The 26,953-nt window shown below is 43.8% G+C and overlaps 1 protein-coding gene across 2 annotated transcripts; it reads right to left on the bottom strand.

The window, feature by feature from the left end:
* Positions 1 to 31: 31 nt before the first annotated feature.
* bptf (bromodomain PHD finger transcription factor) lies at positions 32 to 26,953 on the bottom strand. Of its 2 annotated transcripts, none has more exons than XM_054759522.1 (31): positions 26,201 to 26,953; positions 23,894 to 24,716; positions 21,533 to 21,753; positions 20,622 to 20,801; positions 19,737 to 19,880; positions 18,363 to 18,533; positions 18,150 to 18,235; positions 17,490 to 17,839; positions 17,197 to 17,328; positions 16,986 to 17,115; positions 16,214 to 16,349; positions 15,863 to 16,132; positions 14,035 to 15,550; positions 13,794 to 13,918; positions 12,643 to 12,771; positions 12,390 to 12,540; positions 12,103 to 12,226; positions 11,744 to 12,008; positions 10,366 to 10,496; positions 10,184 to 10,289; positions 9,863 to 10,093; positions 7,839 to 8,927; positions 6,450 to 7,747; positions 6,279 to 6,361; positions 5,885 to 6,110; positions 4,891 to 5,408; positions 4,640 to 4,816; positions 2,976 to 3,168; positions 2,167 to 2,251; positions 1,900 to 2,086; positions 32 to 1,591 (listed from the first exon to the last, which is right to left on the bottom strand). In XM_054759522.1, the coding sequence occupies exons 1-31, from the start codon at positions 26,706 to 26,708 to the stop codon at positions 1,576 to 1,578; spliced, it is 9,801 nt and encodes a 3,266-aa protein (XP_054615497.1). In that variant the 5' UTR covers positions 26,709 to 26,953; the 3' UTR covers positions 32 to 1,575. The 2 variants fall into 2 exon arrangements, with proteins under 2 accessions (XP_054615497.1, XP_054615496.1); XM_054759521.1 differs by having other exon boundaries at positions 33 to 932.

Below are 26,953 nucleotides of genomic sequence, written 5' to 3'. Positions count from 1 at the left end.
TGGAGAGTGAGTGTGTGAATTGTGAAGTCCTCTGTGAGAAGCAATTAGACCAACAATCCACCAAGCTATTACACTGAATTAAAGTGTCATAATAATATCTAACACCAACCCCCACCCCATACCTTACCATCAGTTGCCAACAGAGGAACAATTCAAGACTTCGGCATTTTATTAATTCCATATACATCCATAATTCTTCAACTGTAATACAAAAAAAACTCAAGTCAAAAACAGACATTGTTTTTTTATACAAACAGAGTAGGAACCTTCAAATACACAGATTCATCACTCAAGTCAGTCACTATTGCAGAGCAATTTGAACAGCCTAACAAGCATCTACTGTTGTACAACTGTCTTCTCATGCCACTTCAGAATGAACAATGGAAGTAGTAAAAAAAAAAAAAATAAAAATAATAAAAAAAAAAAATAATAATAATAATAATAATAATAAAAAGATGTTCCACTGCGAATGTAAAGACATTTTTAGGATGCTCAGTAAAACGCCATTACATTTCGCTCGGTACTTGTCGTTGAACGTGGTGACCACTAGGATGGCCTGTGGGAGTTTTAACAAGAATGGGGGGGGGGAAAAGTACATGGAAACACGAGAGCTCCTTGAGTCTTTCCTCCGAGGTAAAGTTTCTTCTGAAATGACTCAGCTGATGCTGCGCCTCTGTACAGTTCCGCTTAAAGAAGACAGGTACAAAAAAACAAACAAAAAAGGTCCCTTGGTGCTGAAATGGTCAGCCTGATGGACTCTGTGAAAGCAGCAGTGCCTGGTTGCACAGTTAAAGGAGCACATCCCAAAGACAGGACGTGGCAGAGTTCGTCACAGAGTCACAGTTCAGAAAAAGCCAAATATCTCGGCAAGTGCATTTTGTTTAGCTTTCTAAGAGGCTGAAGTAGAAGACTGTAGCTTGTTGCTATGAGACCTACAAAGTGTGGAGAGAGGGGCAAGTTAAGTGGCCTTCCCATGCTGTTTTGCAACATGTACACAATTATCACAAACATAGGATGCAAAGGGGGTCATTGGAAGATGATCCTGCTGCCATGTTGGATGCCAAGTACAAGGAATGCCTTTTTTCTTGATTGAAAACAGTTTTCCATTTTTTTTGTGAGCGTGGGTGTAGCATGAGCATGCACGTGACTTACATTTACTCTCATATAAAGATTATTTGTTAAAAAGCCTCCAACATGCTATATTACAACCACTGTACATGATAAAAGTATGTACATTAAAGGAGGTGGAGCCAAATGATAAATATCTCTGTAATAAAATATGCAGCTTTGTATACTTGAACTAGTATGGTCGATGTACAGAACATCAGGAAAATAAATATAAACCATTCTGTAAAATGCTTTTAAAATCCCCCCTGCTGAGAAACTGCTCTGAGAACCTGTTGATTAAGACGAATACGCTCGATGTGGAATGACAAAACAAAAGGTATCCTCATCATTGACCTGAAGAACTAACGGCAACATGGCTACCACGTTAATGTGATTACTGAGCATTCTTGCCATTCTTATAATTAGAGAACCAAGCATCCAGTCCAGACTCCAGCTAGACTGGCCCATTTAAGAATCTGACAATCTGGAAGACAGAGAAAATGGGATGGCATAAATCATAGGCATGCAGCAAAGGTGAACAAACCAAAGATCATACACATGACGGATGTAGCAGACCAGGCATTGCACGCCATCTTTTAACTTCATGGTTAGTTTTTGTTTGAGTCAAACACAACAAGATTGACATCTATTGCTGTGGATTCATGCAGGCCAGTGACACAAAGCACTACAAGGAGCCTTCAAATGCTCGAAAAAGTAAGAACAAAGAGTGACACAAAGGTAGTGGGACCGAAGCATTACAGCGAGCAAATAAGGACGGACCAGGAAGCTTACCTGCTAGCTTTGAAACATTTCAGCTTCTGTACAAAGAAGCCTTCAAGCACCTCCGCACACTGAAAGAAGGGCGTGTCGTTTGGGTTGTAGTAGCGGCAGTTGTCAAAGATTTTGGTCACGTCGGCCACAAACTCTGTGAGCTTGTGGTAATGGCGCTTTTGTAAGCGGCCTTCCATTGTGGAAAAGTCTGCAGGGGCGGGGAAAAATACAGAATTCTAAATTCTTGCCGTGTTCTACTGTTAAAATCTGTAAGGCAGAAAGACTTACCCATTGGCTCCTTGATCACACGATAATAATCAGGTGCATCATGCGGATCCACTGGTTCAAGGAAAGGCCATGCCATTTTGTGAGACTGTTCAAACAGGAATATATCACAAACTTACTTTCTTTCCTTCCACTTTACCCACACGAAACATGTATGCATTTCCGTAAAGTGAAAACATTTTGGATCTTAGGTAGGACTGTAGCGATACTGGCATGAAATTGGTTCATATGTTTTTTTTTTTCCTGCAGCGTGAGTGATGACGCGCTCCATACTGCAACAAGCTTGCTAGCTCAGTATGTCCGGGGTGTGGAATTATTTCCAAGTTTCAGCTTTGGATTGTAAATATGCAATTTGCGATGAAAGCACTGGTTATGCGAGCGGGGCGTGACGCGTCTTCCTTTAATACTTCTGTTTCCTTTACGCTGCATTCATGTGCAACGTGATGAATGAGCCTATTTTCTAAATTCACTGATTGTATTAGTCCAGGGTTTCATATTTTGTACTAGGGTTTCTCCGATCCCTCGGCCACCGATCAGTATCGATGGATTTCCGTGAAACGGCACGGTATCGGCATATCCCGATCACCTTCGCCCCCATTGCAGAGTCCAGCCTATAGCGACCGTCTCCCGCCTACTTTCCCTTCACAAAGCCAAAACAAACATGGCTGCCATGTGGGACTTCCTGTCATTGTGAGAGTGATATAAGTTTTGCACCCCGCAAACCATGCTGCAAAAAATAATCTATCCGAGGTGGCGCTTTAGTTTACCATCATCATAGTTCAGTTTGTGTGGTGTCCAAGTAGGTTCCATACCTGCAAAGAGCGCAATATTCTTTTCAACCCCTCATAGTCTTTGTCAGTAAGCGGCGTGAGGACCGTCATGGCATCTTCTGTCGACTGACACTGGGGGCACACGTATACGTCGATGTGATTGGCCTCGCTCTGGAGGATGCCCACACAGCGTCCGTGGTACCAGTTCTGGCAGCGATCACAGCCGATGTAGAACCTGATGGGGACGATTGGAATAGTGCTCATGTTCAGTTAGCATTCAAAGGTAATAAATTAGGTACTCGGTAGTCCTCGGGTTACAGATGAGTTCCATTCCAAAACTGCAGAGTCGACTTTTGGTGTAAATCAGATCTTACATCCAAATTATGTTGTTGTACCTAAATTAATTTCATTCACAATGTGCACAGCACAATGTGCACAGAACAGTACCAAAACATTACCCTGAGGTTGTCCTGCAAAGGCTTGGCTGAGACAGACTTATTGGGAACAGAAAGTCTCAATAATGAGCACAATATGCTGCTTATGCTGTTATCACTGTCCATTTCATAGGAGCAGATCCTTTCACAGCTTCAAAGATATCTTTAACCTTCATGGTAGTCGCCGCGTTTCATCAGCTTGGACTGGACATGAAGCAAATGTTAAGTTCTTCATTGAGCGTTATTTATTTATTATTTCATTATTTCACACTGACACCAAACAAGTCTGCCTCACTGACTTGGGAGTCATAATAGAGATTAAACCAGGGGCGTCCAAACTTCTTCCACCGAGGGCCACGTACTACAATTGAAAGGATGCAAGGGCCACTTTAAGATTTTGTAAAGAATGCTAAGAAGTTATAATATTTCAAGAAACAACTGCATCTCTGCTTTGTGATATAGGTGAAAAAGTAGATTATTCGTATGAACTTCAGGCTTTGCTCTTTTTTTGCCGTTTTTTTTCTTCTTAGATAATCTTTGTCAATTTTTTTCTTTAACTTTATTTTGTTTTGTTTGTTTCTCAAACATTTGGATCCTGAAGTGACATTTATTTTTCCTCATAATATTAAGTATTAAAATGACATTTTTTTCTTATTAGAATACAACATTTTTCTTTTAATATATTGACTTTAATCTCGTAAAATTAATATTCCAACTATTTCAACTTTCCTCTTGTAAATTTTCTTCTCGTAATAGTAGGATTTATTCCCACAATATTTAGACTTTATTTCCAGAACTATATAGCCTTTTCCCCACCATAATTTTCCAAAAATCACAACATTGGGTCTTTTTCGTTTCTCATATTACGACTCAATATCTTTTTTCAACGTCATGCTACTGAAATGGCATTTTATCCCCTCATAATACTACGTTATTAGTGTAACATTACATCTTTTTCTCATTAGATTACAACTTTTTCCCGCAATTTGACTTTATTCTTGTAAAATTACTGCTTTAGTTTTCTTGTTAAATTAAATATTTAGAATGTGGTGGGGGCCAATAGAAAAACCGCTGCGGGCCGCAAATGGCCACCTGGCCACACTTCGGACACCCCTGAAACGCACCTATGTATTACCCAGCTTGCAAAGGACTACTTCTCTTTTTCTTTTTGTAGAATATTAACAATTAATGGCAGTGCGTACGTAACCACACAACGGCGAAACCAGGAACGGCGTAAAGCGAGGACCACCTGTAACGTGCAAGGAGGCGTACTGTGATTCGTCATATGGTGTCCGGCAGATGCAGTAGAGTTCCTCCTTGCTTCCTCCCTCCTGTCCCCGTTTACAATCGCTACACACAAAGTCCTCTAACTTTTTAGCTTCCTTCTCAGTGATGCCCACACAAGCGCCGTGGAACCAGTTGGAGCACAGGTCACACCCTATGTAAAACCTGAGGGCAAAGACAATTTGTTTTTCCATTTCACTTTCAAGTTAACGGCAAGTTCAGATGTACAGCGAGCTTACTTGGACTCATCGTAGGGCGTTTTGCAGATACAGTACAATTTTGTGTCCTTCTTGTGATCCTTTGAGGTAGAGGAGAGCTTCTTCTTCTTTTTGTGTTTTGATGAGAAGGGATCTCGGTCCTTGTCTCTGTCTCGTTCTCTGTCCTTCTCCCTGTCCCGGTGTCGAGTCTGCTCTTGCTCTCGAATCCTCTCCTTCTCTCGATCACGGTCTCTGTCTCTTTCTCTGTCTTTGTATCTGTCCCTGTCTTTGTCCCGGTCCTTGTCCCGCTTCTTGTCGTGATGTCGCTCCTTATCCCGGTTTCTATCTCTGTCTCGCTCGTCTTCTCGCTTGCGTTTATGGGATGAGGACGGAGGTACCGCTGTGTGGGTACTGTGAGAGGAATGTGTGGAGTGAGAGGGGTGAGAGGAGTGGGATGAGTGCGGGGCTGACTTGACTGTTGCTGCCGCCGCCTGGGCGATAGCAGCTCGGGCTTTCTCTTTCTCTTTCTGTAGCCTGGCGATGTCCCGCCTCAGCTCCTCCTGAATGGCAAAACATGTCACGTCATGAATAGTGCCCCATGATAGACATCACTTTGAAACGATTCTATGAAACACCTTTGGGATATAACCTTGCAGAGAAACGGGAAGACACCCTCCACACTCTTGTAGAAAGTCCTTACACAACACTGGAAGCTACCTAATGTCAAACGGATTTGGAAACCAAACACAATTTTCGGGGAAAAATACATCTCAAAAGTCTGAGTCAAGGTCCGCTAAGTGAGCATCCAGTGTTTCCACTACCATTATATTAGGGATGTGTTATGATTGACTTATGACTCATCTTTAACAGTGACAAATATGTAAAAAGAAAAAAAAAATTCAATGCGTGCCACAATTTTCCACCCTCAAGGTTCTATTGTATTTTCTTTGTCATCTGTTCTTGTATTTGTTAAGGCCAGGTTTCCAATTCTCTGGTCCCTGGAGTGTATTTTGAAGAAAGCTGAATGTATACTAACCTGTACTTGCATCTGAAGGTCCTTGTCCAGCAGGGCCCTCTTCTTCAGAATCTCAGCTTTCAGGTGTTCTTTGTGCTTGTACAACAGTGCCGTGAGCCTGGTGGCATTCTGCTTGGAGCGTTTCTGCTCCACCACCTCCTCCTTCCTTCGCTTCTTAGCTGCTTGCTTCTCGTCCTTCTCGATTTTATCCAGAATGTACTTCATCACTTGGTTACACACAATCATCCTGGGAAAAGTGGACAAGACAAATTTCTTTTGATGCAGTTGGGTATTGTTTTAATTCTCTAAACTACAATCCATGTATTTTGCACATTATTAACACTATTTCTTCATCATCCTTATTAGAGCTGTCTGTTGGACATTAGGATAATAAACATAAGCTGAAGTCCCAGACCTCTGGTTCTCCTCCCGCTCAGCAGCAGCTACAGTCTTCCTCTGTTTCAGCTGTTCTGATGTAACACTTTGCTTGGCTCCCACCTGACAGCAGCAATGAACATTATCTTAGTAATGCATTCTTTGTGCTGAAATGTGTTGCAAAAGACCAACCCTTGTTTAAAAGTCTCACCTGTTTATAAATGCCATCTCCTAGGCTCACAGCCGTTTGATTCGGATCTTTATGCTCCCTTTTAGTCTCTTGGTGTTTCTTCTTCTTTGGTGGTGAAGGTTGTTGCTGCTGCTGCATCCTCTGGCGTTGGTCCTGCATGCTCGTTGGTGCCTGTATGGTCACCATGTTCTGGATTTGGTGCGTTTGAATTTGACTCCCCGTCTGCTGGATCTGGATAGGTAGTTGCAGTTTGATTTGCTGGGGAACTGCCCCACCTTGCTGCTGTGCCTGTGCTTGGATCTGGGCTTGGATCTGAGCTGCAACATGAGGCGGCAGGGCTGACAACAGCTGGACTGGCTGTTGAAGCCCTGGAACAGTGATGAGCTGATGCCTGATTGAAGGCTGTACTTGAAGTTGAGGCTGAGCCTGAACATGACTTCGGTTTGGGGATTGGAACTGGACCTGGACCTGAGCTTGCACTTGGGATTGAGTCTGTACCTGAACCTGGGTTGGTGACTGAACTTTGAATTGAGTTTGGGTTTGTATCGGACTTTTAATTGGTGATTGAGTCTGGACTTGAGGGTGCTGCGAAGCATGAGGCAGAGGGTGAAGCGGATTCTGTTGCTGGAACTGGACCTGAATCTGGGGATGGAGTTGGCTTTGGATCTGGGCTGGAGCCTGAGACTGAACCTGAGGCTGTTGCTGAGCCTGTGGTTGGGTTTGCACTTGTGTCTGAAGTGCACCTGGTACCTGCACCTGGTACTGAGGTTGGACCCTTGACTGATGTTGAACCTGAACCTGGGGCAAGGTTTGGTTTTGGGAGGTGAATTGCACTTGGGGTTGAATATGAGGAAGCTGATGTACTTGGGGTTGGGATGGTTGTTGAGTTTGTGGCTGAAAGTGAACTCGTATTTGTGCTTGGGTCTGGAGATGCGGTGGGGACTGAATATGTTGCAATTGTTGGACTTGGCCACAAGGCTGGACCTGAATCTGTGCACAGATTTGGTTTGGAGGTTGGGACTGCAGTTGATTAAGTGTTTGTGGCTGGGTGTGTCTCACTGTTGTAACAACAGAAGGGACGGGTAAAGCCTTCATGTGAAGCTGCACAGCAGAGACCGGCATTTGCGACACCTGTTGCATGGACACTACTGCAGGGTGTTGGACTTGAGATTGCAAGGCAAGCGATGCTTGAGGCAGGGAGGAAACGGGTGAATGTGTGGAACCTGACACGGGTGTGGAGGCAGGAACTGTATCCAGGGCAGTTGAATTCGGAACTGTTGTCTGTTGAACAGAATGGACTGCCCTCGGCTCTATCAGCGCTGCACACGGACAGAAAAGATAACAGAAACAAGTAAATGTATTAATAAGGTCAAGGGTATTCATAGTGTTGATAGTGGAATGGTTTTCTACCTGGTACTGAAGGTGTGGTTGAGGTGGCTGTGACTGGCGTAACCACAGCATTGGCCGCAGCAGAATGAAGAGGACGAGGAGCTGCGGCTTGAATTTGGGTAAGTGCTTTAACTGGGGACAGGACGCCAATTTGATTGGACACAACAGCGATGACAGGAGCAGAGACAGGAGCAAGGGGAGGGGTTGGAACTTGGACAGGGGATGGGAGAGATCCCGAAAGTTGCATTTGGGAAGTGTTAGCAGCAAACTGGACAGCAGCATTGGCTGAGAGAGGGACTAAAGCAGAGGTAGGGGCAGTAACATGCACCGGGACAGGAGCTGGTGTTAAGGATGGGGTGGCCAAAGAATGCGTTTGGGTCTGGGGTTGGGGTGGAACTTGTCCAGAAATAGTCACAGTCATTGCAGTTTGAGTTTGTGTGAGGAATTGGTCTGGTACTTTGGATGGGATCATTGCTTGGCCTGCATTTTGTTGCGAGGCAAGCATCGCTTTTGCCACTTCAGGTTGCACTGTGATAGGAGCGGTTAGGGAGGGTGAAACGTGTGTTTGTGACAAAGCCTGAGCTGACACAGCAGATAACTGTGATGATTGGGTAGTGGTTGAAATGTGAGTTTGGATTGGTGCCTGTGCAGGAACTTGTACTGCTATGGGAAAAGGGGCTGGAACGTTTGTTTGCAAGGGGACAGAGGCTGGGGTAGAACCCAAATTTGAAGTAGGTTGTGAAGAGAGAGGTGAAACAGGTTGTGCTGAAGAAGGAATAGGGGCTGCCATTTTGGTCTGGCCCAAGGCTGAAGGGGTAGTCTGAACGTGGGCTCTGGGGAAAGCAGGATTTGATATTTGGGTTGGCGGGCTCTGTACTGCAGCAGGCTTGGCAGGAATAGCTGTAGTGGGTGCTGATGTTGAAACTGATGAGGATGGGGGTGTGGGAGTGAAGAGGAAGCGCTGGACCTGCCCATCAGGCAATGCTGCCTGCATTAGCTGCTGACCTGGACCAGGGATGACTGTTACACCCTGTGGGACAATTTGCAGCTGGCCCTGGGTCTGGCCTTGACCCTGGATCACCACTGTCAGACCTGGATTTCCTCCCTGAGGTGGAGCAAAGAAAATGTATCAGTCAATAATAATAATGATAATAATAAAGTTAATTAACTGTTTTCCCTGTATTATTTGTTTAATTTTATTTCTACAATAAAAACAAAATAAAAAACGAGCCAGTGGTCGTAAATGTATTTTGATGTATTTTGAAATTTATTTACCCCCTGCTTTTATAGCTCTGTCAGCTTTTATAGCTCTGTGAGCAACCACAACGGTCGCTTGACTGTTTAGGCTTATTAACTTCCTTGTTGAGAGTGAACAATGGTAATTAAAGAGATGAGGGAAGTGTTATTGCAGCTGCAACTAATCAATGTGTTACAACAGTCATTTTTACTGCAAACGTTGATCCAAAATTGGAAGAGAAGGAAAGGTGTTCAGAGGTGGACTCATATACTCATATACATATACTCATATACAAACAGGAAATAATTTTCTACGAGCTGACCAATCTCAGCCTTAACGGTCTGCATTGCCATGGCTCAAGGAACGTTTTTGGAGGTGCACATCACACGACGCCACTCAAAACTAAAACTGGCGAAATGCAACAAAATGCATACTGGAGCAGCGAAGCACACAAGCATATTTAAGGGTAAAAATATGTGACGTGTACAAAAAAATGCATACATGTTGGCAGGTCTGTAATTATGTATTACGCATTATGTAGCGATGGGGCAGGACACCATAAGCTTTTGCTTCTTCCTGCTCCTTTTTTGGACACATTCTTTGAGATTCTTTTTTCTGTAGTATTGCAGCAGTACTGGAGACTTATTTTATTTTTTTCATCCTATTTGATTTTATTTGGTACTCTTCATTTTTAAGGCTTACTAAATATTTGTGCCCTTACTTTTCATCATCTATGGATTTGTTAAGCACTGTATATTAAAAGAGTGGGTTTCAATCGACAGAAATGGAACTGCGGCACTTACCTGAGCACTCTGTGTTAACTGCATGAGCTGTGTCATAGTGAGTTTGACTTGACCCTGCTGTGGTCTGTTGGCTTGGGGGGGGACCACAGGGCGCTGTCCAGGTGCTGTGCTTGCAGCACAAGGTGACGGCACAGAACCTGCTGCTCTTTGACCTTCAGTTGCCTGCAAAGGTGTAGACGCAGACACAGCTGCTGAGCCAACTTGGCCATGGCCCATCTGGACCGTTTGTGGATGGCCTAAAAGAGAGGGAATGAAAACTGATTGTGTAGACATAAGCCCCACAGGTTTACTGCATTTAAAATGTAAATGGCCTGGTGAAAGAATACCTTGCTGAGCCAACACAGAACTTCTGACCATGGCAGAGCCTCCAGCTGAGGTCGAGGACTGGTTCACCAATGTTCCAGGTTGTGTGTGGCTTCCTGCTTTCAGCATCTGGAGCAAAAACAATAGTGGTGCAATAGCTTAAAGTAAGCTAACCTAAAAAGTTAAAGTCATAAAGGCAAAGTACCTGCTGTTGAGCAGTTGAAGCCGAGCTGTTCGCTCTGATGTTCATATTGCCAGTCGTAGGATGTAGTGTACTATATGTCCTCAGGTTGGCAGGTGGCCCAGATGGGAATATGCTCATGCATTTCTGCTGAACTGTTGATAGTAAGAATAATACAAAAGAGAGATGAAAATACAAACATAGACCAAGACACAGCTGGAACACACACAAAAATGGAAAGACATATACACAACATTTCTTTAGAGTGTCTGTTCAGCAGTACAGTGCAACATCGGTTTTCGTACGCTCTGGTTTTCAACAAAAATCAATGCTCAAAATTTGTCTCGGTTTTTGCACAGCTAAGCAGTGCACGTAACAAAGTAGTCCACAGAATAGAGTGCCCAAACAAACCATCCTCACATTGGTGACTCTGACTCTGAAGAACTGATAGTAGATCTTTTAGTGATGACACTACAGACACATTCCAGCTAGGGAATCATTTGATCACCTTCATTATGTGTGTGTGTGGGTGGTTTATTTGTTCAGAGAACGCACACAGGACAATGAACAACTTGTATCTGTCTCCTTCCTTCCTCTTTTCAAGCACAGTGTGCCATGCTCTGGTGGGGCATTCAAGCGCACTGTGTATTTCTGAGTGTTAGATGAATCTGTGTTTAAAAAAAAAAAAAAATTAAGTACGGCTGCAAAAAAGTTGCAAGTGGCAGAACTTTGATAAAGAAGGTGAGAAATACTATCGAATAAAAAAAAAAGTTGTAGCAAAGAACAAAGGTAGCGTCTGTTAAAATTAGATTGCAAAGTAAAGGTTCCTTAGGTGACACAGGTTGTAAGGGGGAACGGTTTAACAGAAGCACATAACAGAAAGTGAACAGGGCCAGTGAGTGTAATGATTTTACGTGTTGCTGAAGTTTACCATAAAGCTTAAGTAAACAAGTTCGCGTCTCTAACTGTCCACTCATTAAAGTTAAGTTTGTAACAGGCTAGAGTGAAACAGCAACTGCGTGGCTCTTCTAACTCTCCCTGTCTCCACTCATCACCGTGTTCATCAACAAGGTCAGAGTGAAGTTAAATGTTAATTTATCCATTTCATTCCCCGTTTATTTGTACTTCGCACGTTTTTTGCCTGTACAACTATAATGATTCTTTATAAAATGTGGTGTCTGGCAAGCGTGAATTAGATTTGCATTATTTCTTGTTGATTTTTTTTCACCTGAACTTTTGGTACGTCTTTACGATGAAAACCAAGGTTCCACTGTACAAAACATGGCCCTCAGCTTTAGGAAGAACAAGAGGCGAGATATACTGCTCTATGTATAAACTGTATGTATAGACTGTATTTCAGATGCAGCGATTCATACACTTCTTCTGTGTACACAAATGTTACCTGCATTACTGTTGGTCTGACCCTGCTTGACCCACGACGTAAAAGACTGATGGTAGTTCTTGTCTTGCTGTAGGGAGACTGGAGAGGCCAGTTTGGAGGCCAAGACCATCTTGGTTCCTGATGTGATCTGACCTGTCCTCTGGCCTGTGGACACAGGTGCACTAGTCGAACTGGGAGTGCTGGACGAGGTGGTGTCGGCGGTTGTTGTAACTGTGGGTGTGGGTGTGGGAGGTGTTGTGCAGAGTCTCTGCTGCTCCAAGCGTTTCTAAAAACGGCACACATTATGTGGAATTTTGAGTAGCTACCCAGTTTTAAAATCATAAATATGTCAGGAATGCACAGATGCGCTGTCTTCCCACCTGCTGGGCAGCCAATCTAGCCTGTTTAAGCTGATTCTCCAAATGGGCCTTGACATCCTCTGAGGTCTTTAGGGCGCTGCTTGTCTTGGAAGAATCTAGTCCTTGTGATTTCTCCCTCTCCAATCTGCAGGGCAAAGGAAAGAGCTATCCACAAGGTACTTACAAAAAGCCTTATCTCATGGCCTTATTCACACAATACTGATAGTGTAGGTTCCTCGAGAAGACAGTCACCATCTCATTCGGGGCAAATTAAACAACCTATGTGCGGCTACTTCTCCAATTCTCACTTTTCTGCAAAGGCTCTGATCTCCCACAACTCCAGCTCTTCCTCAGGAATCCATGTCTCCACAGCAATAGGCCCTGTTGGCTTTGTGGACTCCTGTTTCTTGGGCCTTAAGGCGCTTGATCGCAGGCCTTTCCTCTGTGGAGTAGGAGTTTCTACTCATAGAAAAGGGGAAATGATTGGCAGAAGGTTGTTAAAAATTCCCCCATTGCAAATCTTTGTCACACTTACAGTCTCCTACCAAATACAACAATTACCTTTGGGAGTATCCCTGTTTCCAAGAGGACAGATAATCTTCCTGATACAGTATTCTGAGCGGATGCCATGGGGGCCCATATCTCTGCGTTTTATTATCTCTGTTGTGGTGATATCTGTGTCTGTAGTTTCTGCAGAGAGAAATAAACACAGTGTTCATTATAGCAAAACCCAACAGTCACAAGTTAAATCATTATTTAACGCACAGATAGCCATGTAAAACATTGATGCTTTATTAGTACTTATGTATTTTTGTAATGGACCATATTTTCTGAGTATAAGTCGCAGTTATGAATAGTTTGGCTGGTCCTGTGACTTATAGTCAGGTGTGATTTGCTTGTGAAGCAGTTTAGCACACAAACTGAATGATACAGAGCATCCCGGAAACTTTTTTGTTACAGAATACTTTGTAATACGCTTCTGCCTTGGAGACTGTGTGCCTGTCAGTAATGTGCAACTATAATTATATGACACCTGTGTGGATTGAGAACATGTGGTATTTTAGACAACAGTGTTGTTTAATTAAGATACTAATTCCGTGTCTTGGAGATTGTAGCTGCTCATTCATTGACTAACTAAATACAAACGTATGATCTTCAGTGTATTTTAATATTTTGTGAATACAAAAATGATGTTTTCGCATTAAAATACAGCTGGCTGATATTCTACACACTGGAATGCGTCCAAGCATCAATAACATTCTGACATTTATTAAATAGGTATGTTTTTTTATAGTATCCATATACTGAAAAAAGGACTTATTTCAGCTTCTGTAGCTTTTGATTGTCTCCATGTTGGTGATGTTAGCGCGATCATAAATATTGGTAACTGCAACCTTTAGTCCAGTTCACCTTAGATATGTTTTTTTCCTCTTGACGCATTTTTTTGACTGATGCGACATACTCCGGAGGGACTTCATCTTCCGCAAAGTACGGTAACTGACCTTCAATAAGGCCTTCAAAGAACAGTATTACATCACCGCGCAGGCACTTGATAAAATCCATCCATCCATTTTCTATGCGGCTTCTCATTAGGGTCGTGGGGGTATGCTGGAGCCTATCCCAGCTGACTTCGGGCGACAGGCGGGGTACACCCTGGACTGGTCGCCAGCCAATCGCAGGGCACTTGATAAAATGATTCAGTAATTTGTCACCTTTACGTGTTATCCCTACAGCACCAGAGGGCTTCACAGCCATCTCGTCCCACTTCAGACAGGCCCACAGGAGCCTCAGCATCAGGCTAACTCCTGCCAGAGACCTGACAGTTTGGAGACGATACCTAAACAGGAAAGGAATAGAAAAATCTATATATTAAGAGAGACCGTAAAACTAAATATCAAGTGTCACAAACATTAAGAAATGAGAGCACAAATGAGATGCAGATGTGGCACCAACCTCCATGTGATTCCAAAAGTGGGCCGAGGTGAAGGGTAGGGCCATATGTCCAGGACGGGCTTGGCATTATAACTGAAGATGGGCACCTCTCTGATGCCTGCTCTCCTCGCCAGCCTCTTCAGGTCATCGTTTGGCAGGACGAAGATGCTCTTTTTGCTGCTCTTGGTGACAAATTTGCGATAGGATGGCAAGGCTGTGCCTGACCGAGCCTTCTTACATTTGGTGAACTTGAGAAGAGTGACTCTGTCACTGGTGGAATATTCTTTGCTTATTGTCATGGAGCTGCTTGTGGTTGAAGCAGAGATGGCTTGCTTTGGACCAGTAACAGCTGCACTGACAGGCTTGGACTTCTGAGAAACTAAGGAGATTGGCTTGGTGGTGGAGGTGACAGTCGAAGAGACTGTGCTACTTGCTACAGCTGTTTGGGGGTTTTGAGACTCTGTGACACTTTGTGCGGATGTTTTAAAATCCTCTGTATGACTGCCGTTATCACTGCTTTGAAGGGAGGAGGCACTTGATTGATTTGAAGATTGAATGTTTGTAGGCACTGCAAGTGCATCCGGATTATTACTGACAGTATTATCAGGATCTACGTTCTCAGCCACATGATTCTCTAATTTGGGGACTTTTGAGGGAGGTGGATGACCGTCATAAGAGGCATCATTCTGGGAGATATTTCCATTCACTAGAGACTTAACAGGCTCTTTCAGAGACTCTTTGCCATCACATTGGACTTGATTGCTAAGGTCTGAATCTAAAGGAGCAGTGGTGACAGTTTCTCCATTCACTTGCTCGGCATTGGTCTTGCTTTGGTCAACCTCCATGCTCTCCTCATCAGTCTTTTCACTGCCTTGCTCCATTTCCTCGTAGGCACGTTTCTTTGTGTTTTCTCCCACTTGAGCCACCTCTTGTTTCTCAGATTTCGCCTCACTTTCAATTGCTTCTGATTTATAATTGTTTTTACCGTTGAGCCCTATGGATCCTCCGTTCACTTCTTTGTGTGCAGCAGCCCCTCCACTATTCTCCTGCACAAGATTGGATTCCGTCTGCATGCTGTGGTTGATTTCCGTGGAGTCCAATTTGACATCCATGTTTGATTTTTGCTCGCCGTCTTCCCGCTCAAAGTCGAGCTTTTTAACGACAGCATCTTTCGCCAGTGTGTCCTTCTCGTCTTCTTCAACTTTAACACACGGGCTCACAGCTCGTTCAGTCTTCACCACAGAAGCAGACCTCGCAGCTGTCATTCTTGACAGGAGGGCCGTCTGTCTCATTCGCTCCAGTCTTTGCTTCTCCTCCAAGGTGAACTGTTTGACACGCCGCTCCAACAGTCCATCCAATTTGGAGGGTTTTACCTTCTTTTTATAAGCTGTCCGCAACTGGAAGCCTTCGCTGACATTGACAACATCGTATAAAGGCTCTGCTGCAGCGGCCTCCTCCTTAGGTTGGTGGCTTTTCTGGATGGTCTCTTCTTTTACAGGCTGACCAGCAGATGATGACGGAGATTTGTTTTCAACTTCTACAATAAATAAGGCAGGTTTAGTTGGATTAGATTGCAAAACAATTTTTCTTGTAATAAACAACTCAAACGGAATGAATCTGTTCCAAAGTCAAATCACAACAAAGTCAAAAACATGTATCATAGGGCCATACAAGTGCTCTGCGTTGCAGGCATGCCCGTAATAAAATCAAGTGAGGTAAGCTGAAGTCTTGAGTGACATTATGCATGATGATAGTATCACCTCAAAGTTTTGTGCAACACTTGGGACATTCGAATTTTGAGATAACACTATTTAAAGCAATCCAAAGATAAACTCCAAATACGGTTTACCTTCTTCAACATTTGAAGGAGCGGTATTTAGGCAGGGCTCAACCTCCATTTTGTTATCTTCTACCTTTTCCTCTTGGTCCTTTTCTTGCTCCTCCCCTGTGGGTTTCACTTCCTCTTTTGAGGACTGTTCATGCTCCAAGGAGGAGTTTTGAGAAGAGGCAGCAATGGATGCCTGCTGCTTGTCCTCGGTTTTACTTTGAGTAGTCTCCATCTTCTCAGCAGGCTTTTTCTGTTTATTTGTGCAAGCAGCATGTTCCTTTCTCATTTTGGCTGTAGTGATGACAAAAAAAATGCATGCGCACATGATGCAGTATATGGAAAAACAAAACAACACTTTAGGTAGTTCCTTACCTTCCAGTTCTTTACGGTAGTTTACGTTTGTGTTTCCTGGTAATTTGGGCACATATCGAGGCACACGAGTCTTACTGACCCAAATCCAACCACCATACCCTGTCACTCTGTACTCCTCACCCTTCTGCTTCCACACCTAGTCAGAAAAACAAAACAGCAAAGAACTACAATGAAGCATGCACTAAATTAAATGGTCTGGATGCCGCCATTGTCTAATTTGCAGAATTGACCATGACGGATGCGCGTTTAATTTTTTTAAAGGCAAAAAAAGAAACTATATATATTTAAAAGACAAATTTTGTGTGCATCAACATTTCAGCTTTTTGTCTCACCAAAAGGGTTGCATCTGCCCCAGGGTGGACATACTGTAGGATAGTCACTTTGATGAACCCACCACGCGTGGACTTTGCTTTGACTCCGCTTTGATAGAAATAATGTGTACAGCGCCAAATGTTGCAGGCTATTTTGTGCAATGTGTTTGAAGCATTTGTACATTACAGTTGACGAATTGTTTCTTTATTTCAAGTAGCCATGCTTAATACTGAGTATTTACCTAATTGACAGTATCCGTTCCTTTCCTAACAAGACACCAGTTTTTCCTTTTCTCTGTATCTTGGGTGTAATTGTAGAATTAAGGACTGAAATTAGCTGGGTGTAGTGCCATTTGGAATGGTTTGTGCTCCAATGGTCTGAGGCTGCAATGTTTATTGCAATACAGATTTGAGGCCATATCACCCATTGATGTATATCTAATATGATATAAAGGTTTTACCTGATGTTTGATGGGAATGGTGTACTTCACCCAGGTGGCCTGCTGCAGTGTCTCCTCGTCCTCCAGTTTTTTCTCCCGTTTTTTCACCTTCTCTTTCTCTTCACGCTCCATTGAGGTCATGCGATGCAGTCTGAGACAAGAGACTGTGCTGTTTAGTAACTTGTAAAGTCAAAGTAATCGTTCCTGCAGTGACATACTGTACGCACATTACCTTGTGTGCCCGAGAGAATCTTTCCATATAGGCAGCATGACAACTGGTTTGATGGCACACTCCAGTATGGCCAATGCCAGGGCAAATTCCCTCGCTTTGCTGCACATTTGTACGGCTTTGTTCCAGTTTGTTCTAAATTTAAAACACACAAACCACCAAAGGCAGAACATCGAGTGATTATTGCCAGCATGGCTGTCCAAAAGTATAACAAATGTGTCCACCAGTACCTTTTACCATCTCTGAATGGTACCATCTCTTAACAGAGCAAGTTGATTTAATATGAACACCAGTACCTGTGTGATGCCCAGTTAGGGTGCATGAATGGCGGAGGGACGCTGGTCTCCAACTGGATGATGGTGAGACGCAGGGTGGTGACAGTCAGGCTCCGGGATCCATAGATGGAACCGTTCCACTTGAACTCGGACGCAGTTGTCAAGCTGAACTTATGGGAGAGGTGCCGCCGCTTGTCATGGTCCTCGCGATGCTGATGCTTGTTGAGGGCCAGGACGTTGGTGCTGTATTGGTTGTGGTAGACCCTATATTTACCTTCCTGACCCAGTTTGAATAAGTTGCTCAGGGTCACCGAGTCGCTTTTGAAAAGAATGGGAGATGAAGTTTCTCCATCAGAGCGCACAGGGGATGACTGAAACATAAGGAGAAATCAGGAACAACTAAGCATTGAGAGGAAAATGAAGTACACATCCACACACATCTTGTGTTAGATCCCGCACAATCGACCCTGTGTTTGTTTACAACATTTGAGAAAAGGAGCACTTGATTTGTACCCCTCATTGGAGGGTTTTTTTTTTTTTTTTTTGAATAATTGGTTATCTGAGCTACTTTTTAATGTTATCGGATCTATCGGTATAATGTCATAATTCCTAATATCGGCCCCATAATTATCAGTTATCGTGCACCCCTAATTACGGTATATCGTTTGTCATTTGCCTCACCTCCTTGCTGCCTCGGGGTGTTTGGTTAAGAAAATCCAGTGCGGCTGCACTTGCTCTATTCTTCTTGAGATTTTCATTATACTCCTCTGTTAATAAGAAAGGAGATGACACCTCATCAAAAAAACAACAACAAAAGAAACATATTTGCAAAGATATTTGATATTTCACAAAAGCGTGTTGTTTTCATTCTTAAAATTATTTTCCATCACTCACCTCTCCCATCTTGGCTTGTAAATGAAGAGCGAGAGGACCTCTCAGACAGGTCCAGCTGCTCTGGTTTCTGAGGAGTCGCGCAGTCGGGGACCTGATGACCTTCTTCTGGATGCTCATCGTGGATGTGCGTTTGCATGGACTCATTGCTCACTTCAGCATTTGCGTTCTCGTCTAAATGGAGATGGAGTAACAGCTAATTACTGGTGTTAATACCATGTGAAACGTAACTGTAGAACTTAGCCTCTGACCTACAGTATGACTTGTGAAAAGGAGCAGGTAGGGTTTCTAAACATTCAAAAGCTTTGGTCTGGCACCAAATATCCAAATAGAACTGGTGTTTTTGGTGGTGACATTGACAGTTAGCCACAGTGCCAAACACTGCACAAGATGAGTGTGATAAGGATGAGTACACAAATACCCCTTTTCCACTGTGACTGGTTCGGAGCAGGTTTTCATAGCTTTGGTTTTCCATTATCATGGTTCCACAGGGGTGCTAAACTGGTGCTCTATTTTTTGGTTCAACTCTGGATCTTCAACAGTTTGCATCATGAAGCGGGGGAGGTATTACCGCAGGTAAATACCCGCCTGTTACCTCCGTTTCAACTTCATTGAGTCATTTTTTGGTCAATATGAGAGCCAGAGCAGACTTTAATCTAGTTAGCAAATGTCTGAAAATATAAAATAAACCACAAGGCCCGTCAAACAATCTAGTGAATGATGTGGAGAGTTAATAAAATTGAAATTCCTTCGCACATTTGTTAATATTAAATCACTATTTGTTATGAAGGAACGTGTTTCCACCACACATACATCACCATCTTGGTTTATTCTCTTAATCCACACTCATATTACATTTAAATTATGTTTTTCATGGTTATTTCTAGCATACAATCACGCATTGTATTTCATTTTGGAGAGCGGGAAGTGTTTCAACTCCGTGACAGATCTGTATTCGGTCACCGCTTTATGGTAACGTTCAAAAACAAATACTGTAGTCTTACTTGAATATTGCACAAAATAGCAGCTGTAAGTAGTTTTTTAATTATTGATTGCCTAGTAGCAAGTCATTGCTTTTCTTCTAGACGTTTGACAAAATAAACATTTTACAAATGCATGACTCCTAATTGGAGGCGTAAACCTTGTGACGTAATGACACGGCTCCCCAGGACAATGGAAAATTAATCTGGTGTAGAGCCTGTTCAAGGCCAACACTGGTTCAACTCCAGCACTGCACCAGAACCAGAGTTTGCTGCAGTGAAAAAGGGGTTTAAAAAAAAAAAGTGGTCGTATCTTTGGATTTGAATGGCTAAACATGCAGCATATACAGTAGTCACACATGGCGGCTGGCCATGAGTCAATGTTGGACTGGAGTACCTGGCTTTGCCACTGGAGGAGATTCCACACTCTCCTGGGCTTTGTCATTTGAATGAGGATTTTCTGCTGAGTCCTGGTGGGTTGAGTTGCATTTAGAATCAGAAATGCAGCTCTCCTGGTCAGCAGGGGGAATGATGCCTGAGGCTGTGGCGCAGCACAAATACACATTAAAATGTCACTTCTCATCAAAAGGAGGCTACAGTATCATTGATATCAAGATTCAAGAGATTCAAGAGAGTTTTATTGTCATGTGCATAGTACAACAGCAGTTATACCATGCAATGAAAATCTTATTCTGTTCATTCTCCCAAGAAAAGAAAGAAAACAAATGAAAGAATAAGAACATAAGAAACATAAACACGTAAACACATAAATTAAGCAACAACAACAGAAGAGACATTAATACAAATAAATAAATAAAGTGCTATGAGTGTGTGCGTGTGTTGCGTGCGGCGTGTGTGAGTGCTTCGTTGAGAAGCCTGATGGCCTGTGGGTAAAAGCTGTTTGCCAGCCTTGTGGTCCTGGACTTCAAACTCCTGTAGCGTCTGCCTGACGGTAGGAGTGTGAATAATGAGTGCTGTGGATGTGTGCTGTCCTTGATGAGGTTGTGTGTTCCGCGTAGGACTCTAGATTTATAAATGTCTTGCAGTGAGGGGAGGGCTGCCCCAACAATGTTCTGTGAGGTCTTGATCACCCGCTGGAGTGCCTTCCTATCACGTGTTGTACAGTTACCGTACCAAACAGTGATGGAGGCGGTAAGGACACTTTCGATAGTGCATCTGTAGAAGCAACTCAGGATTGTGGTGGACATCCTAGCACAAGTGCTAAAACCAGTGTGCGGGTGGGTGGGTTAAACAAAGGCATTTTGTTATTCAGTTTCTTTACCTGGCGGAGTAGTTCCTTCCGTGGGCTCAGTGTCTTTTTGCTCTCCATCGCCAAGCTGGGATGTGGCAGAGTCCTCCACCGTCTGTCCAGAACTTGTTTCTGCTTGCTGTTTTACCTCCTCTGCTTGGCTGTTAACGTTCTGCGCTTCCCGTCTGCTCTTTAATCGTTCCATGACCACCTCTATCACCAAATGGAGACAGACAATTGTTGAGTATCATCTGGACAAACAGATTAGACACACAATATACTGAACAGTATGCGCTTAATAGTTTTCTCGCTGTACAGCCAACTAAAGGAATACTGAAAACAGAGATGCATACTGAAACTCTGTATCATAATCGGGTCGCACAGTGGCCGAGTGGTTAGCATGTTGGCCACACAGTCAGGAGATCTGGGCATCTCTGTGTGGAGTTTGCATGTTCTCCCCGTGCGTGTGTGGGTGTTCAACTTTGCATATCACAAATTTCTGTACAAATAAAAAGGTTTTGTTGTCCGTAAACAAAATATGTACAGTATGTTTTCCATTTTTATGTAACGGTTCAGGCATCATGTAAGCACCAGCACTGTTTCAAATTTAACGATTTTGCACCAGTATCAGATAATATGCAAGCAATACCAAACCCTAACCAAGCATGCAACCCTAGTTTACGGTATGTGATGGCATTATATGGGCTTGATGAATGGATCCATTGTTTTTATCCCCCTGCTGCAAAATTACTTTTTGTCTTAAATTGTAAAAAGTGCTTGTTTGAGAAACTATGAATGCCGAATGCTCAGCAAGTCAGACGAATACTGCAGAACACCAACATGGTGAGCTGAATGACAACCAACTTCTACCTTCTACTTCTTCAAAAGCAATCAAGCACCGCGGGACGTGTCTGCGTATACGGCGGACCATATCAAATCCCTACCATTGACAGTTGTGAGGTAGGCTTTATTGCTTCCACGAGCTTTATTGGTGAGGTCCTCTGTGATGTCCATGTGAGTGTGAACTTCCTCCTTCATTTCCTGCAGGGTGGCACAAAGGTCCATCTCCCAATACTCCTTATCCAGGACCTCCAGGAGCTCTTCCAGCTGGGCTCTGGTGCTATAGTACCAGATCTTTTTTTTGGCATGCTCTCCGTCCTCTTCACTGGGAAGGAAATAAGACTGAACATTAGACAGCTGCTGGATGTTACATACAGTACGTGGTTCATGTTCTTGCAGGTACTTGAATTTAGCTTCACACAGCAGTGTCAAAATGGGTGAAAGTGGGTCTATCATTTGAAAACATAACATTTCAGTATCAGTGTCTTTATGTATGAATGATACAAAAGCCTCAAGCTACGTGGTCGTAGTGCTCAAACTAATCAACAGGCTGCCCGTTCCACCCATTAGAAGAGGTTTAGGCAGACAGGAACACCAGTGTGCAGAGCTGACGGATGATAAGCGATGGAGACGTTTCTGACAGAAATGAAAAGACAACAAAGGAGACAGAGGCAAGGAAAACAAGTGACGATACCCGGAATAAAAAGACCAGGAAATACGACTGCACACTGTGTTTACGTTCGCTTTGTTTCTTATTATCAAGCAAATGAAAGTCAGTTAAATGAGTAGTCAAGTGACGACAGCTTGTCACAGGCGAGGCCTATCTATGGCAGCGTGTGTGATTGCTCACGTTTCAATCTCATTCCACATTCCGGCATCTTTGTTTACACATTTTGCCGGGCTCTCAGTGCCTCTCTGGCGGCAACTAGCTAGCTCGTTTTTGTCCCACAGGCAAGCTACAAGTGGCACAGCTTTAATAGTGCTGCAAGTTGGATACACCTGTGCTGGACTCTGAATGTATACCGTTTATACAGGACAGATTTCTGTAACAAAAATATTGAAATTGTTTATTTTCTTAATTGTGTTATTTTGATGGGAAAAAATAAATTATTGAAAAATGAATTTCCCATGTATTCATATCACTCTAAAATAGGATTGCACTTTTGTACTAGTCACATAGTACTATTGAACTAAATAGGTCAGGTAACAAAAGGCCTCAGCAACTTTGGCATACATTTAACAGTAATGTTCTCGGTTCATGTTCTGCTGGGTGTTGAAAAAACTTAAATAAGTTAATAAATAAATAAGTCATTAAAAATTATTTGTGATAATAAAAGGCTATACATTCGATAACTAACGTGAGTAGATAAAACTTTGCCAAATTGCTATCATTAGCATGCAACAAACATGACTAGTGTGTGTGTTACATTGGTGCACTCCAAGCAGGAAGAGGCAGGATATAATGCTAGCAGTATGTTCGAATGTTGCCACCCTCGGATCGCTTTGCAGATCGCTTTAGCCCACGGGTCATCCCTGGCAAACTTTTTCACTTTTCATAAGTGATAGGAACAAGCCCCGGGCAGCATTGCGATGCTGGCGTTTCAGGTGGCTGATAAGGTTTGATGTGTTGAAGCTTCCCCCCCGCTCCGTCATCGCGGAATGTTTGCAGAGCATTTGGCAAAATGTCTTCCTCTGAAACAGTGAGAAGTCCCACACGGTCTACGGCATGTTTGTTTACAAGTGAGCTCAGGGGAAGTTACGACACGCCATTTGTAGCACGTCACCAAAAAAGGAGCCATTCATTTGCTCACGGTAACCGGCCTACAGCATAGTACGTGTAACCGCGCTTCTTCAAAGTTTTTTAAAGTCCTTTATCAGAGCTATTTTTTTAATGTTACTGTATGACATAATTCCTCATGTCGGGCAGCCCTAACATCTTCATGATTGTCATTAAATAGCTTTTATGTTACTCCTCTTATTTACACGGACTACTGTCATTAGCGAGGAAAAGGTTTCTTGAGACGTCATCTGTACTTCTGTGAAGAAGGTGTCGGACGTTTCATCCTGAGGAGCGAAACGTCCGACACCTTCCGAAACCTTTTCCTCGATGGACAACTCCTGTACGACTGAGAGCCTACACAGACGTACTGTCATTAGCAACACATGAACACCATCATTCTTTAAGGAATGATGGTGTTCATGCGTTTCTTTGTGTCGGCATCATGAAAGGCGTCAGCTACAATATTCAGTGCATTTCCCAATTTTCTTCAATTCCCAATGACAGAAGAAGCCTGACCACAGTGATTTAGTCAGTTAGACTGATTACAGCTTGAATGCTTAGCTGCTATTTTCTGCAAACGTCTTCAGGAAATTCATACATCAGCAATACTAAGATGAAAGCCTAAACATATTATCATAATCTGTTGTTTGACGCAAAGATGGACACAGAGGGATCCCAAACTTACACAATAATCCTTCTGCTCAGGAACCAGTATTTCCTCTGGTGGCGGTCGTATCCAATGGGCTCCTGGCGTATGTAGGGCCTGTTCTTCTGCGCTTCCGTCACACAGTCCGTAACTCCGGGCACCTGATGTGCCACACAAATCTCACACTGCCACTCGTCTTCTGGAACTTCCTCCAGAGGTGGTTTCACGCACTCCAAGTGGTAAACTGCTTGACAGGTCTCACAACAGAGAAGGTCGCCCAGTCGGTGACAGACGCGGCAGTGGTCGTCATACTGCATGACGCCATCAGACATAAGCTCCTCCCGCGCAATGTTGGTGGTGAGAAACTGGTTGACCAAGAACTGAAGCACCTTGATTTTACTTTCAACTGAACCGTAGGGATAATCATCCACCTCCTGATATGGAAGGACATGATGGTACTCCCTGTCACTTTCACAGTACGCACGCAGCACCTCAGCCCACGTCATGCCGTCGATGAAGTACAGAGTGGAGTTGACGCTGTCCTTGAGGTCGGCAGGCCCAAAGGTCGTGTTGGAGGAGTCCTCCTCGCGTAGGATTGCCTTCAAGAGAGAAATGTGGGTCTCCGCTATTAAAGTGCACTGTTCCTGGCCGATCAGTGCTGCGCAAAAGTCCTCAAAGCGGAAGGGGGAGAGGCGCAGCACCGTGCTAAAGTTCCGAAGCACCTCGTAGATGGAGGTTGCATTAAGCAGTTCTTCACCAGGCACCAGGAGGTCCTCTGAAGACTCAGGTAGCTCAAGAGGGGGAATGTTCTTCTCTTCAAGAATGGGGGTGCGAGGTCGGGGGGCCTGGGCCTTTTTCCTCCCTGTGGGACAAACACAAAAAGTATTAATTAATCTGTGACAACAGACACCATCATCCTCTGCTCATCTCCATCAACTCCTAAATAAAAATCTTTTTGCACACATAAGGTCACACATTTATTTGTATTGTATGCTCTCCACTTACAAACAGGCATTTTGTGGGCATGTCAAGTCTAACTTGCAAACATACAGTATAATATGCTACTTCCAGTCGGAATGGGTATCAGTATCGGTTTCCGATACCAGTGTAATTTTCGATACCACCTACGGAGAGTTCCGATCCATAAGCCACGTTTGTGGCTAGAGGAATATCAGCAAATGTTGCCAAAACAATCAGCAAATTTAGCTACAATAATAAAAACAGCCATCTCCATACATGCACTGTAGCTGTCCTTCTCACTCGCGCCGTGCGCACGCGCACACAACAAAATTTCCGGGTCGCTACAACGTCATACTCGCCTGTAGAGAGGCGTTTATTACAGCCTCATAAAAAATAAGCCATAATAATAATGTAGCGACCCGGAAGTTAAGAGTTCTGTGTTGTCCGACTGTCTGAAGAGGCGCTGCATGTGTCACGACAACTACGTTTGCTTATACTCTTTTATAGGCGTTTTCTGATATTCTTTTGCTGTGGTTGCATATTAAAGTCAACAGATCTCTGGTGTCAGCAAACGTCCAAATTCAGGTATCGGATCAGAAGTGAAAAAAATGTGGATCGGTCCATTCCTAATTTCCAGGCTGTATCGTTACAAGCGGCCCTCGGCTTAGGTTTCCTAAATTTCTACTCTTCATAAATTCTATAAAAACTTGAGCGGTTTGGCTCATGAATACGAGACTCGCTCGAGAACTAGTTACGTGCACCAGGCGGTAGAATACGTATGACGTGATACTTATACTTTATAAGACTTCACCCAATGAATGAAAACACACTAGTTGTTCCACTTTCGACAAGTTTGGGGGTTGTAAAAGCAGAATTCTAACCAGGAAGCTAATAAGCTGGCACTGACAGGCACATCATCATAGCTATGTCCGCAATCTAGTTAATCAAATGTAATTAAATTATATCACCAGTCCAGCAAAAACGACACAGTGCTACTGTAAAGGTTATACGGAGGGGACATGTGCTTATGAATCGGTTGACAGTAACTTGTTAGGTAAGACACGTGCTAATTCTACTTGCTAGCGTTAGCATTAGCTTGAAAGCAAAACAGTCGCATTATGAAGTTGCACATATTGCTAAGTATCACACACAGGATACATAGCAATCATTTAAAGGCATATTAGCTTGTATGGATAGGTCAGGAAACTGACGCGACAATCCACCTGCCTACAAAGCAGACCGCGGCCTGTTTTCATACAAGAAGTGTGCATTCTCCATTTTGAACAATAACCTTACTGCTTCGTGTGCTTGTCCAAAATTGGATCATAGATAGGGCATTTCCACCCTCATGTTAGGACATTATGGTTGCGTTTCGAGTTGATTTACCCGGAGTGCTGGCGTGTGTGCTCTGACTCCGAAAGCTACTCTCTGTGCAGTCGCTGGCATCATCCTCCACCTCCTCTTCGTCGTCCAGCACATCATCAAGACAGTCCGAGTCTGCTTTGAGGGCCTCGTCCTCCTCGGACTGAGGGTCCTCCTCGACCAGCTCTTCCTCCTCCGACCTCAGGCTGACAGCGTCGTCCTCTTCGTCGCTCTCATGGTCGTCGTACACCACATTTTTGTACACAGGCGCTCTCCTTCCTCCACGACCCCCTCGTCTTCCCCTGCCGCCTCTGCCTCGTCCCCTTCCTCGCGTCGATATAGCAGATCCTCCTTTCCTTTTTCTGCTAGGCTTGACTGCTTCCCGAACCGGACTCTCGACGTCTTCGTCCCCGCTGTCTCGTACCCTGGGCTTGATATTCCTCCTCGGCCGCAAGCCCCGAGCAGTAGCCGTAGCTGGAGACGGCTCCTCCGTTGGTAGCGGTTTGGGCGGCCTGCCCCTTTTGCCTCTCATGATAGGCGAAGTCTATTATTTTACAATCCCAATGATTGCGTCCGCTTAACCGACGATGAAGCGAGACAAAGCGGTACCCCCACAATGCCGCAGCGGTTGTTGGTGACGCCGAGCATCCAACCCCGGGTACACCTTGTGTTCTTTCTGGTGTGAAAGCTCAAAATATTAGCCCGGCGTCCCGTTTTGGTTCGCCTGGAGCCGCCATTTTTCTTCTGTGCCTCTCTGGCTGAACAAACACTAGGCCC

The sequence above is a fragment of the Dunckerocampus dactyliophorus genome, chromosome 18 (genome assembly GCF_027744805.1).
Source record: "Dunckerocampus dactyliophorus isolate RoL2022-P2 chromosome 18, RoL_Ddac_1.1, whole genome shotgun sequence".
NCBI lineage: Eukaryota > Metazoa > Chordata > Actinopteri > Syngnathiformes > Syngnathidae > Dunckerocampus > Dunckerocampus dactyliophorus.
The sequence above is the reverse complement of the archived record's forward strand: the minus strand, read 5'-3'. Positions and strand labels throughout refer to the sequence as shown.